Raw genomic sequence first — 15156 nt, forward strand, 5'->3', positions numbered from 1 at the left:
TACGTTATTTTGAGATGTGGCATTAGAACAGAGACATTACCAAAAAAAGAAACCTTCTGATTTCATTTCAAAGTTATAAATTGTACTGAAAATCCCTTTAGACAACACAATAAACCAGATGATGTAAAACCCTTAATTCCCCACAGAGTATGAGGCAGCAGCAACCAATCTTTGTTGTGTGTGGGCAGCTTTAAAATAGCGCCTTTGCCTGTCTTGAGCCTGTAATTTTAATGGCTGTGTGGAAACTGGTGGATAAGTGAGACAGACAGACAGAAAGACAGACAGACAGACAGACAGTCCTTGTCTGAAGAACTGTTCTGTTTTATTCTCTCCTTTCACAGACAGAGTGGTACACTACATCTCTCTCATCCTTTAATGACACACGGATTTGACTTGTTCTCCTTTTAATTATGTGACCCACCTGGCCCAAAGACTTTCCTTATGGAAACTAATGGCCAATTGAAGCTCTGGTTGGTTGTCATTACACAGACAAGCCAACTGCAGCTGTCTCAGAGATGGGCAATAAATGACTTGAGCGCAAAGAGAATTTTGGCCCTTACCAGTGGGGAATGTATTCATTAAAGAGACTTCAGGTTTCATAGCTGTTATTTTTGACTTGGATCAGACACCGTGACATTAGAGTCATGCACATACAGTAAATCTGGTTTTTGTTTGTTTCTCTTTGTTAATTAAAAAAAAAAAAAAACATGGACACACAGTACATGTGCATCTTGGTAAATAATTCATACAGGGCATTCAGTATTCATGGTGGTGAACTTGCTGCAGAACACGCCATGCGCAGGACCTCTGATGAGACCCTAATGTTAAATCCCCAGACCAGAGCGAGCCATACATTCCCCAAGCATGAGATTCAATGTGACACTTAATAATTTGGACCTCAGCTCTAAGGGAGGAGGACACTATTACTCGTCCTCGGGCCGAGACAGGCCAGGATCATCTGGAGACCGGTCAGTAAACCAAGTGTCAGACCAAAGTGTAATATGGCCGCGAGCATGTCACAGCACTGAGGCATGTGATGCACTGAGAGCAATCTCACAGCAGGACGTCTGTGGTTCACTTGATGTGAATGAAATACCCCCCCTCACTAAGTTTAGCTGGTTCCTATACAGCACATGCCTGTGTATTCATGTGGAATGAGTCATTCATGCCTGTGGTCGTGGAGCCTCACAGCCCACTCACATCCTCACACCACTGCCAGGTTCACAACCAGCCTCTGTATCAATACCAGGAGCTTATATCCCCACATTTATAGTGAATAAAAATTACTAGATCTGCGTGGTGGCCTACTAAACCTCTCCCCCTCCACGCCTCGGGCCATTATTTCCTGCCGTCTCCGTCTGTATCTCTGTCTGTCTGTCAGCTCTCTTCCGTTGCGCTCTGGGAGGCCAACCTTTCAGCATTTCCAATGATGTGCCTCGGAAATCTGTTTCCAGGGCAACCAGGGTACCAAATACTCTCCCAGCGGCTTCTCGCTGGTGCGTCCTTTGTTTACACTTTTCATATCTCTGTGAGGATGTAGGTTGCTCTAAACAGACAAGGATGGGAAGAAAAAAAAAAAAAAAAAAAAAAGAAACAAAAAAAGAAAGCATATTGCGTAAAATTACAGCCAAGGATGATGTCAGAGAAACCCAGTCAATCAGCATCCATCTGTTTTCTTTTTCTTTTTCAGCTAAGTAGAAAATTACGAGGAGTGTTAAGTCATAGGTCTATTTGAACTAGAGGGTATAAATAAATATTACATCCCCACATTATCAAGATCGGTCCATGTTCTTAATTACACCACCGGAAAAACGCGGACGTCTCCTGAAGCCAGTTGATCCTGATGCTTCGCTGTGCGCACTGGGAGTTTCAGGATCAGGGCGATTTCACGAGGCGAGAGCTCTAATATTTAAAACAGACATCTTTCGTTATGTAACAGGATGTTTGAATGTGTCTCTGCAAATTACCTCTCTCGTTTATTAGACTTATTGAAAACCAACTCACGTCCACCACTTTTAAAGCCTTGCGCTTGCGCGTAACGGAGCCGGGAGCTGTCCAAGTGCTGAAATGAGAAAAGGCGTTCCTCTCCCATTCCTCAACAGAAGACGGTCCCTCCACCTGCGAAACATTTCACTTCATAAGTAACAACACAGGCCACCGGGGAGGGGGTTGTCTTCATAGAGGGAGCAAACGCCAAAGCAGAATGCGTTTTGGAGTTTCACCTTCTCGACGTCTGACCACAGGACTGATGTTTCTTCACACCTCCGCTTCGAGACATCTGTTTGTGGGAGTCAGAGTTTGAATGAAACTAAACTATGATCTGTGGCTGCGTTGAGGAATGTCTCCTGTATTTTTGTTTGACACGAGAACAGCCAAACGCTCACCACTCGCTCAGGAAGAAAGCGCTATCCCTATTTGGATTATGTGTTTGACCAATGTAAACATATGGAAGAAATAGAAAAGTGAGCACATGGGGAAACCACCAGGGATGAATCGCTCCTTCGTTCAGGTTTTGGTAGCTTTACTTACATGTTTCATGGAGACAAGCAACTTTAGGTAAGGGAATTTATTTGCCAAACACTCTGATTTCAAACTAATGATTTCTCCCTTCTGAAGTCTGGAAAACGAATCGATTCATTTTTGAAGGCTTCAATAAAGAAACAATATAAAATGGGTGGTGACTTTTTTTCTTCACAGACTAAGTTGATAATTGCTTGAGTATTGCTTTGATTTGGATTGAATAAAGTTTCCTTTTATTTTTAACAGCTTGAATTATTCTTGTAGAACCATTCGCTCCTAAAAATATTCTTCAAAAATATATTTGCCTGTAGCTCAGTGACTTTATAACGACGTTTACGCACATAATGGTGTCATTTTCTATTATCCCGCGGCATCAGAACTATATTCCTGTAAGGCTACTGTTATAAATGAGAGCATGCTGTGGTGTCTGTGTAGCAGTCTTGCATGATGTTGAAGGAGATGCCCACGACGTCGAAATCACAAAAGATTCATCTGATACGTGTGTGCGCTTTAAAGCATTTTCTACTTTCCATGCCCGTGTCCATTACTCCCCGGCAGCTGCAGATAAGGTTTAACGCCTGGTTTTGAGCTCTGACTTCTGTGTGAACAAGTGATTTTCCTCACGCTGTGTGTGTGTGTGTGTGTGTGTTCTCCAGAGTCGTGGATGCCAAGGAGCACGATAGCAGATCATCCTCCAACATGTCTCCATCAGACTCGTCCGGGTATGATGCACGAATAAGACCGAATTTTAAAGGTGTGTTTATCATCATTTATGTATTTTGGAAATCTTCACACACTTCACTTCACACACTGAGTCTGGCTCTGTACCCCCCCCCCCCCCCCCCCCCCCAAAAAAAAAGCCCTCACCACTACCACCTTTTGTCAACATCTGCTAATGCACATGAAGTGTTTTTGCATGTAGAATGGGTCCATCCCTCTTAGTGACTGTGTCACTTATCTGCAGATCCACTTGCTGTTATCTGTTGGGAAGATACCGTGCTGCCATTCCTTTGATAAGAACAATCAATCACTTCAGCTGACAGTGGCATGATTGTCCTGGCTTGAATTAAATCATGAACTCACCCCTCATCATAACATCGCACAGTTGTTTTCATTAGGTGAAATGATGTGAAATAGAATCCATATCTCCATGAAATAACAATTTAGAAACAGGAACAGGGAGGGTGGTGGTGGTGGTGGTGGTGGTGGTGGTTGGGTTGGTTCTTGTAAATATCACAGTCACAGTCTCAGACTGTTACTGGGAGCAGACGGGGATGCCACCATGACAAGCCAAATGACGGATGGTGCCCCTGTGGCAAGGCTGCAGGCTACTGACTTCCTCTGTTGTTGTTGCTGTGATGCTGGAGACAGACACAGCATCTGTCACTGGAACAGAGTTGAGTGAGGGGAAGCAGAGGCTGGACTGCTGGGACTCAGACCCGCTGCAGGCTGGGTCAGGTGGGCTGGGATTTGTTGGGCAGTTTGGGGTTTCCAGTATAGTTGAGTACACAGCACGGGGATTGATTAGCAGGATTCAGAAATACATGGCCCAGATCTTTCCTCTCCATCTGGGAGTGAAGGGAAAATGTTGACAAGATTGCTGAAATGGACTTGAGATGAGAGGAGGACAGTCTGTTTAACTCTGGCTGGCATTTTCAGCGGACGGGTGAAATGTAAGCGACTGTTTCCAGCTAATAAAGAGAGGATAAGCACACATGGATTAAAGACATAAAGCCCGATTTTAATGCTGCTGGTTCAATTCATATTCTCTCTGTACTTAGGGATAAATAAAGCTCCCTGTCTTGTACACAATATAGCAGTTTATAGCTAGAAAACAAACACTTTTGCATGAACCCACTGCGATGTAAACAGATGATTTCTGTAGCGAACCTGCGAGTCATACTTTGAAGGGAGCGTTGAACTGTATTTCTGAAGGCTGACCTAGATTTCATTGCTGAGTTTGTTGTGAGGAGGTACTGCTTTCTTTTTCTGCTTCTGCTGTTAAATGTAGCCACCTGACGACAAACTGAGGCAAATATTAATACCGAGTGCCATGCAATATTGATGAAGCGCGCACAGGGGAAGGGCACTAGTAAGGACTTACAACTTCACTTATCAGATGGAGAAAAAAGATTTGCTGTGACTTTCGATGGCTTAACCTGGCAAGCCTTGTGAACTGATTTCAGTTCAGGCCACTTTGGAGTAAAAAATGACACTATTCATTAGAGCATGCTGGCTGCTTTTTACTCACAATGCTGGTTAGATGATGCTTTGATTTTATATCACATCTAATAAACTACTGTAGGGCTGCAACTTATGATTATTTTCTGTTGTCAAGTGATTTAAAATGCTACAAAAAATGTGAGCTTTTTACATATTGAAACCGCTTTTTTTTCAGACTGACTCTCCAAAAACCAAAGATATTTAGTTTAATGTAAAAGAAGATAAAGTAATTCAGAAAATATTCCCATTGTAGAAAGTGACATCAGTGACTTTTTGCCATTTTTGTTTGAAAAAATAACATCGGCCATAAAAATGGTTGCCAGTAGTCGATTATTTGGCTAATTGTTGCAGCTCTACATTACAGTTTGTGTGTATGCACGTGCATTTGTCTGTGTGTGCATGTATCCTCTGTTGAATTTGTAAGCACAGGCTGTAGCAAAGATGTCCTTACAGAGAAGATCACCATAAAAGAGATCATCACTTGAGTATAAAGGTTAGAACAAGCTGATACAGAGTGATATTGTTACTGATTGTAACACATTCAGTTTGATTATAACTGCATTTAAACAACATTCAGCCAAATCTGAAAAACATCAGAGCAGTCTCTATAAGGCAAAACGTGGATCCTCTCCTTTTATGTGATCTTTTGCTTCTGGTTTAAGAAAGCATGCAACATGTCACCAGCCACCACCGAAGCTTCCATGAAATAATAATAATAAGAAGAAGAAGAAAAGAACTGCTCATTGGTGTTAATGCAGATACACATACACAGTGCAACAACAGCTTGTAAACCAACGGACCCCGAATTTCTTGTTGAAACATCTTCACTACTCCAAACCGAGTCGTCCTTGATGATATGGTTTAAGGTTTTTTCCTGTCATGTCATTGTCATTCCATTCCACAGGTCCCCCAGTAAACGTTACATGCAATATTTTTATCAACAGTTTCGGCTCTGTCACAGAGACAACCATGGTGAGTTTTGGCTGCTTTCTGCCCTGTACAATGTGTCAATGTGTTATCTATCCCTCAACCTGCAGGTCCACCCGTTAATGTTACCTGCAACATATTTATCAACAGCTTTGGTTCTATAGCAGAAACTACAATGGTGAGTTGAGCGTTGTGCTTGGACATGTTCTTAAGCCCTAATCCCTGCTCTGGAGTTCAGATTGAATCATCCTGTTTTGTTTTTGTTTTTTTTAACCCAACCTAAACTACTTTATTTATTTTAACATCTCTCTGTGCTATGTTTTCCTATTCATAAAAAGACTTTGTTTTTTGCCATCAAGGAGTCTATTGGCGGGTCCGTGAGACACACAACCATTATGAATCTGGCTACCCAAATAAGTATCAGTTAATGCATGATTGCCCCTTTACTTGTGTTATTCTAGATTTAATAATTCATAGAACAACTTTAAGTGCAGCCAGTGGGGGGTGAGGGCTGGGCTTTTAAACTGAGCATAATAAGGGGTATGTATCATGTAGATATGTGATGTGTGAAAGTATTTAACTGCCAAAGGGGTAAAAATGTGAAACCTGTGAGGCTGCACTGAAACTCATCCTGATCAAAGGATTCATAATGAGTGATAATAACTATTTAGATCATGAATGGAGGATGTTAATTTGCACAGGAGCTGGAGCTCATAAGATTGCCAGGGAATTACACGGCTTTAGACATGCATGCAAATATTTGGAACCGCCAATATGCTGATGAAATGTCAAACAACATAAGGGCTTCTCATCATCATGACATGTCAATTACTCTGAGCAACTGAGCTTTGTGACGTTCAGTCTACTACTAACTGCACTGTCAGAGTTTTCCTCATCAGCTGCTACATCTTACAAATGCACCATGTAGCTTCTATAATGGCTCTTAGATAATTATGATTATTATAAGTTATTATAAGGTCAGTGTTTTGCAAACTCGCAACAATAGTTAATGATCAAACTGGTCAAGCAAACACATATGAAATATGAAAAACACATGTGAAATCTAACTTATATAGGCACCTAGATTATAGTGTTGCTGAACTGATGATATAGATTTTTGCCTGATGTGCAATGAAATTAATTTTTTGCTCATTATCCATTTTATTTCACATGTTCTCATTAATATTACATTGACATTGAAAATGTTTTGTATTATCACAATAGCTGTAACTGAAATGTGACTAAATGTGACAACATGGATGTAACAAGAAAATCTGTGGTTTTAGTTATAGTTTTAGCCACAAATTATACTTCAAGAACTCACAATGCAGAATGCCCCCTTTCAGAGAATTATATGATTGTGTGTATCATATTACTATATTAATACCATATATGCTAACGAGTGGAGATAATTTAAACTACTTTACAAACTCAGTATCTAAAAATGCATCATATTTATCTTAATCTACAAAGTGACAGAGTAATAGCTGTCAAATCAATGAAGCTGGTGGAAAGGTAGAATAATTACTTCAGTATTGCAGTGAAGTAGAAATATTAAGTAGTGTGAAATGGAAATACTCAAGTACAAATACAGACTTGTACTTGTAAGTACAGTGCTTCTTGAATAAATCTACTTACCTACATTCTACTACTCATGAGAATACATGTGAACAATGGGTTTTTGACTTTTTAAGAACTGGTATAGATGCTTGCTTGTTCTATTAATTTATTATTATTATTTTATGATAAATGTATTTTTGTGTATTAGAATAATAAAACATTTACTGAAGCAATTTTTCTGTTCACCTCATCAAAATGAGGGTTATATAATATTACAAACCAATATTGATGACTGATGCTCCATCGCCGGCATGCTTCCTCATAACCCCAATCAGTGCACTACAAAATATGCAAAGCTGCTTGTCATCTCTGCAGGATTACAGAGTGAACATCTTCCTGCGGCAGAAGTGGAATGACCCTCGGCTGGCGTATAGCAAATACCCAGATTCCTCCCTCGACCTGGACCCGTCCATGCTGGACTCCATATGGAAGCCTGACCTCTTCTTTGCCAATGAGAAAGGAGCCAACTTCCATGATGTCACCACAGACAACAAGCTGCTGAGGATCTTCAAGGACGGGACTGTGCTCTACAGTATCAGGTGATGTATTGAACATGTTATAAATAACAGCATTAAAGATCGAGGTTTACAGTAGAACTGAACCACTTGGTTGATTTTTCAAAAAGAGTCAACTCTTTCATAATCCATTAGCCAGTTTGAAAAAAAACAGCAAACAGTTTTCTTCTGTAATACTAAACTGAAAATCTTCAGGTTTTGGATAAAAAACAGACATTTTAAGACATCACCATGGACCGTGGGAAATCGTGATGGGCATTTGTCACTCCTGATGTTCTCCAGACCCAGTGATTAACCAAGAAAATAATCATTTTATTAGTTGACAATGGAAAATAATTATTCGTTGCAACCCTAGTTTGCAGCATCTAGCCTTGAAGTACCATAGCGGAGGTAGAAATCTGTGCTGAGTGAAAGATGAGACTACAGAGAGGCAGAAGCTCTGATGCACAGATCGCCCCCGGACATGTTCACTTATTGCTTTTCTTACATTTCCTCTCAAACATCAAAGTCTGTCAATCTAAAGCATACAGTATAAAATGAATTTTATCGCATTATGATCACTCCTTTGAAATCGCATAATTTGCTGAACTACAGTAAATCCCCATGTGCAATGTAGATTTTTAATAAAGGAACACTGATTACAAGAGGGCAAGTGAATCTCAAGGGCATTGTTGAGAATCCAAAGGGAAGCAAGAACCAGAAGCGAAGAGAAAAATGTGAATCCTTCTACATGTTGGAATCTGAGAACAGAATATTTTTAAAATCCACAACCATAAAACACTGTGGAAAAATATGAAACATGCAACCAGCTCAGGCTGGATGTGATTTTAAAGGCCCATCAACTCAAATTTGGAGCAAAACTCAGTACAAGATATGAATATATGTTGCATTTCATTTCAATACAACTTCAATCACACACAGCATTCAATTTTCTCTGCAGTGATACGATATAGAGCAGATCAATTCTGAGTCCATTTAAAGAGCAGCTCAAGGCTCAGGGGAGCTCAGGTGTGGAGGCAGAGTGGGTCAGAGTGGGAGAGATGAGAGGTGGTTCGACACTCTCTCCATTCATGAGAAAAATGACAGAGTGAGCAGACTGTGGACGACAATGCATCAAAGAGACAATACATTGCAGTAATGAAAGTGTGATAGGAACCTGCTGAAGGGAATCCTACATGATGTGTCAGAGGCTATCACACAGGAGAAAGAAGCACACAATACTGAGATTGCCAAAAAAAAAGTGTACCAATTGTAATTTAATTTTTCAAGCAAATTATTTTCAATCCATGTGCCGACTCAGCAGTTCACAGCTTGATAAGCATACTTCTGTCAGAATCAAACATATATTCCTAGGTGTAGTCCATTCCCTGTACCTTACAGTAGGACTTTGTCTCACATCACAGGTTGACTCTCATTCTGTCCTGCCCGATGGACCTGAAGAACTTTCCGATGGATGTGCAAACTTGTACAATGCAGCTGGAAAGTTGTAAGGATTGACTTTGTCTCACTTTTGTCGCTGCACTTTCTAAAGTGAGCATCTACTGATTGTCTCCAGTTTGACTCATGTGTTCTCTTCTGTCTCTAGTTGGCTACACCATGAATGACTTGATCTTTGAGTGGCTGGAGAACGGTGCGGTGCAGGTGTCAGAGGGGCTCACTCTGCCTCAGTTCATTATGAGGGAGGAGAAAGAGCTGGGCTACTGTACCAAACACTACAACACTGGTCAGAGGACACACACACACACACACACACATCAGTGCTGTTTAGACTTCATACAATAACGTTCCTCCCAGCGAGGTGGCTAAGGTGTGTTTGTGTTCCTTGCTGTTGAACAGGTAAATTCACCTGTATTGAAGTTAAATTCCATCTCGAGCGCCAGATGGGCTACTATCTGATCCAGATGTACATTCCTTCCCTCCTGATTGTCATCCTCTCATGGGTGTCTTTTTGGATCAATATGGATGCTGCTCCGGCCAGAGTGGCACTGGGCATCACCACTGTGCTTACCATGACCACCCAAAGCTCTGGCTCTAGAGCTTCTCTTCCAAAGGTAAGTCTCAGTTCTTTCTCTTTACGGCATAACTGGTAAAGTTATGGCACTAAAACAGGTCTAATTCATTCAAAGTGCATAAAAGCCTCTACTGGTAAATTATATTGTGAAGAGACTAATATAAATGCACCCACCAATGCAGGCATTTGTAAGAAATTGTATATGTTTATATATTGTGGTATATATTTACATCTTGGTAAAGCCAGACTAGTATTGGCTCCATGGTCAGGCTGGGAAAGAAATTCAGCCTTGGACTGCCACTGCAACTGGCTGCACGAAATGACACTGATGGAGCCGGTAAAAACTTTATGGAGGTTTTGACTCCCGGCTGACCAATTTGATCCAGTAGTTGTGGGGGGTATGGGGTGGTTTAACAGTGGAGGACTCATATGCTTGCACATGTACATGATGCACTAACAACAGATGTACATGCACGCGCCACCATCCCAGATACCAAAGCAAAGAACAGAGAAGTTCAGATTACAACTCCATTAATGGTGGGGGGGGGGGGGGGAGTCTGTCTCTGCTCAGGATGCCATTACTCCATTATATCTTTCCATAGAAAATAGCTGTTTGCGGCTCTATTATAGTTTAAAATCTCATATACAGAACCTTTAACATTTCTGTTACAGCAATTCATTTGCTGTTGTCTAAAACATGTGTACATTACATAACAACAGCAGTAAATGGTTTATTTATTCTTAGCTTATTTTCAATCAGGGTAAATTTCCATGCACATACTTCATGAAGGGTACTACCGGCAATGAGTGTCGGAACTAGATGATCAGTCTCTCTCCACGCATCATTCTGCAGATGAGCACAATAAGGTCTCAGCCACAACAGATAGTCTCACATGAAAGACACGTATGCTGATAAATATTTAAAGAGAGCCTTTGAGAGCTTTGATTCAAGAAAACAATAACTCAATATGCCTTAAGTGCCCACATAAAGCTGAGTTGTTTTCTGCACATGCTAATCAGCTGCCATGAAGATAGGAGGTCACACTGATGAGAAGTAAAGGCTTTCGACTACCTCCTCGCCTTCTCAAAAGAAACAGATCAAAACTAATGCTACAGTTCTCTTTCTATTGGCAATTAAGGTAGCAATAATTTCCCACTGTTTATGGCCATGTGATAGCTGATATTACCGGCAGCTCTGATACTCTTGTAAGCACCCCCTCTAACTACTGCCATTTAGCAGTCACAGTTAACTGACATAATGAGTAAAATAAAGAGAGGAAACAGAATCAGTGAGCGTGTATCACCAGGTAGATCTAACAGATGTAGGACTCAAAATGAATACAAAAGGGTTAAAAACGTCTACCAATATTTCAGGCTTAAGCATCAATTCATATTGCATTTGAGCTGTTAGCTGATGCTGTTACCTTAGAGGATCTAACAAAGGAAATTTATTTTCTCCCCCAGGTCTCTTACGTGAAAGCCATTGATATCTGGATGGCTGTCTGTCTGCTCTTTGTATTTGCTGCATTGCTAGAATATGCTGGGGTTAATTTTGTCTCCAGGCAACAGAAAGAGTTCCTTCGCCTGAGGCGAAGACAAAGGAGGAATCACAAGGTAGGCTTTAATAGGCTTCTGTTTGGTTATCAAACTTTTGAGCCACAATAGAGGTGTGGCAAAGTTGATTGGTTGGCCATACCAACCAGTCCAGAGTGAAAATTTTCCCAACTTTTGAATGGATTGCCATTAACTTGATGGTTTGATGATCCTCTGACTTTTTCTTTTAGCAAGATCAACAGGTGAAAGTTTTATCTTATGCAGTGAAATCGCTCAACATCTGGCAGGTGACTTAGCACAAATGTACCCCTGAGTTAGTTTCATCTATACAGACCAATATCTCAAATTTGCCTCCAAGGGTTTTACAGTCTATTCAGCATCCAGGGGCTCAGGAAGTGCAGAACAGAGAAGTAGTGCAACATGGTTATTACTTGCCTGAATTAAGATTCATCCCCCAAGCAGTCATTGTGTGCATTAGGTTATCTTGGGTATTTTTTTTAATTTGAAAGTGTTTGTAATATCTCCTGATTAACGTCCATATAAATTCACTGTGCTGCAGCAACATTCAGCCAGGGGCCCCGACCAGCTGTGGCTCAGGAGGAAGAGCAGATTATCCATTAACTGCGGGGTCGACTGTTTGATCCCCTGGTCCTCCTGTACATTTGTTGAACTGTCCTTGAGCAAGACACTGTGCGAACTGGTGAATGAGAGGCAAATTGTAAATTGGAAAAGCTCTATATAAGTGCAACCCATTTACCATTAAGAAGTAAAGCATAAAAGCTGAGCTGCAGTCTTTTAAAAAAGACTATGTAAGGTCATTCTATCCACATGTGCATGTGTTTTTTTTTTTTTCAGGATGAGGATATGCGTGAAGGCCGCTTTAATTTTGCTGGCTACAACATGACCCAGTGTCTGCCAACGAAGGATGGCTCAGCTGTTAAGAATGCTGCTCCAGCTCCAAACCCTCAGCCGTCAGTCCCAAAAGACATAGACACCATGAGGAAGAAGTTTGTGGACAGAGCCAAGAGGATAGACACGATCTCCAGGGCTGCCTTTCCTCTGGCCTTCCTCATCTTCAATGTCTTCTACTGGGTTACCTACAAGATCATCAGGCATGAGGACATCCACAAGAAGTAAAAGTTTTACCCTTGACAAATAACATTTATTTTTCATTTCTCAGATTGAGAAATGCTCAGAAAGCACAGTGAGATGAGAAGGGAGACTGGGCATTGAGAGGCACCATGGTGATGATGGCGATGTTCTTTCAGGGATAATGTATAATGTTCATGCATCATACAGTAATGCTCATGTTCTGATGACATGAGGAGCTTTTGAGACACAGATGCTTTTTTGTTGTTGTACTGCTGCATAATATTTCCTAAAGAATCTGGAATAATGGTTTTAACTCAAGGCTTAGTAACATGCTGGAGAAGACGGACCAAAACTTTTTGAATCAGTTCTGCGTTGGCATCCGTACAAACAAGGAACAAAGAAACATTCCATGGATTTGTAACTGCAAGGTAGCTGAGTCAGACCATCAAAGACCTTTTGTGATTGCAAAAAGGGGTCTTTCTTATCAAGGATGTTTAAGACTGTTTTATAGTGTATTATTGTCATGGCACTTCTTGTGTTTATACAAAATACAGCAGCAAATGTCTAAAGTATACATTCAGAAAGCACATTTTCAAACGTTAGGCAGCAGCACACGTTTCAGACACGAGCATGAAACAAAGCAGATGAAAATCTGGAATTGGGAATTGGATACTGCATTTTTATGAAATACCTGAGGCCTTAGATATCAAAAGATTTGGTGAGATGAAATACTATGCTTCTCTATTTTTTCAAGCATCTCCTCTTGTTTAGTGGTCTATCAGAGCCGAATGCACCGTTTGAGCTTTTCTACCTGTGGCCAGACATCCAAAGGTACTTCGTGTTGTTTCCTTTTTCTCTAAGTGTATTATAAATCATAAACGTGGACAACTGATGTCACCCAAAACCAGTGTAAGTTGATTCAGATGTTTTGAAAGTCTTTAATTTCATTCACATTCTAAAGTAATTTGTTCAATAAACTGTCATATATTCCACAGGCTAGGTTCATAAAGTATAATGGCCAATTTTGAGCTAGTGTATATGTAAGCCTACAAACTGTGAACATGCACTGAGTTACTCAATGTCGTCATATGCCCATATCCACATGAATTCATTTATATTCCAGGTAAATATTCCAGGTATCTTAGGTATGCTTTTAGAGTTTGAGACTATGTTTTTGTAGATTTAGTCTGATGAAATATTTATGATAAAGGACGAGAGGTTATGTTTCTAAAAAAAAAAAAAAAAAGCTTTCTGTATTCCTCTTCAACCTCTGTGGACTGTTTCCTTTCACTTGGCCTATTTGTTGCTGGATGGTGACGTATGTTTGTAGAAGGATTTAACAGTGAAGGACAGATCTGCATAACATTCATTATACAGAGCAGCTAATGGTCCTTGCACTCCTGATATACTGTGGTGAAGATTTACTGGCCTGTACATCAATAAAATTGACTGTGCACCATATTTACTTTATTTCCACGTCTCCTGTCATATGTGTGGAAAAGGCTTGGTTTTGTGTTATATTTTCATGCATTAGTTGATAAGATTAGACCATATATTGCTTTCCTCTCATGTACAAAACGAAGAGATGGATGCCTTTAAAGAATAAAAATAACCTCTATCAAGTAAGGCACAAACACATGAAAATCCTTTTTGTGCCCGGTTGCAGATCAGATCAAAGAAAATGACAAACACTGCTCTCTGCTCTTTACCAAGCCCACAAGTCAGGGTGATGACACATGCTGTGGATCAGTGGATGGCCTGGGGTGACACAGATATGATCTGACTGTGGGTTTCCATTAATGCATGATAATGGACTTCACACTGTAGCGCAGAGATTCTATCAACTGGGGCTCACCGACCAGTTCAATGGAAAATACTGACCTGGTGCTCACATACGAGAAGGGAAAAATGTAAGATATATATACACAGGGTAATAAAGATTCTTTCTACACTGTTCCCACCTGTTACTGCATGTGAGCTCTGACAAACCGAAATGTATCATCCTCAGAGAAAGCAGTGACCACATCAGTTCTCGATATTCAGGTGGATGTGCTGTAAGGCCATTATCCACCAAATAATGCTATTCATTACCATAGTGTGAGTAATGCCAGGATCCATCAACCTTTATTTGTTATAAATATGAATACATGGCCTGTAGTAGGCTTACTGAGAAGGCTGCATGAATAATCCAACTGCTTTTTTTTAATGCTCAAAACATAGGGATTATAAACTAATCAATAATACTAATCCTCACATGGAAATACCATCCATTTCACCGACACAGCCTTACATCACGATCCATTATTATTGCTGTTTGAATATGCAAGGATGCAACAGCCTTTATGCAATCAAATTTAGAATGACGGCTTATGAGGGGAACATTATTTGCAGCTTATAATGGTGTTTAAGAGGGAAACAACTTTCCCTCATTCATTAAGGTTTAGGGAGGCTGCTTTGAGAGGTCTGAGAGAGAGAGAGGCAAGAAATGGAGGTTGCCATAGCAACTGCACAGCAATTGATAGGGCTACTGTGAGAGAAAAGCAGGACATTAATGAAGTTAAGAACACTGGTACACGGTTTTGCCAAAAATGTCTCCTAAGCCTGAATATACATACTGCACATCAAAAAAATCTGCATCAAGAGAAAAATGAAAAATGTCCCTAAAATGGTACATTGAGACACGTGGTACTCCAG

At 40.5% G+C, this 15156-nt stretch overlaps 1 protein-coding gene across 1 annotated transcript; it reads left to right on the forward strand.

The window, feature by feature from the left end:
* Nucleotides 1-2083: 2083 nt before the first annotated feature.
* Nucleotides 2084-13932, forward strand: glra2 (glycine receptor, alpha 2). The gene is made up of 9 exons (XM_071475588.1): nt 2084-2556; nt 3177-3274; nt 5781-5848; nt 7606-7829; nt 9209-9291; nt 9391-9528; nt 9642-9856; nt 11281-11430; nt 12226-13932. Exons 1-9 carry the CDS (start codon nt 2471-2473, stop codon nt 12505-12507), a joined length of 1344 nt encoding a protein of 447 aa, XP_071331689.1. The 5' UTR covers nt 2084-2470; the 3' UTR covers nt 12508-13932.
* Nucleotides 13933-15156: the final 1224 nt, after the last annotated feature.

Source organism: Trachinotus anak, unplaced genomic scaffold (genome assembly GCF_046630095.1).
Source record: "Trachinotus anak isolate AG129_WGS33_773 ecotype Australia unplaced genomic scaffold, CSIRO_AGI_Tana_v1 ptg000001l, whole genome shotgun sequence".
Classification (NCBI taxonomy): Eukaryota; Metazoa; Chordata; class Actinopteri; order Carangiformes; family Carangidae; genus Trachinotus; species Trachinotus anak.

Bases quoted from the DNA above. Each gene is read 5' to 3' on its own strand.
- glra2 (XM_071475588.1), top strand. From the start codon at position 2,471: ATGGGGAAACCACCAGGGATGAATCGCTCCTTCGTTCAGGTTTTGGTA. The intron at 9,292-9,390 runs GTAAGGATTGAC...TTCTGTCTCTAG, and splicing joins TACAATGCAGCTGGAAAGTT to TTGGCTACACCATGAATGAC. The intron at 9,529-9,641 runs GTCAGAGGACAC...GCTGTTGAACAG, and splicing joins TACCAAACACTACAACACTG to GTAAATTCACCTGTATTGAA.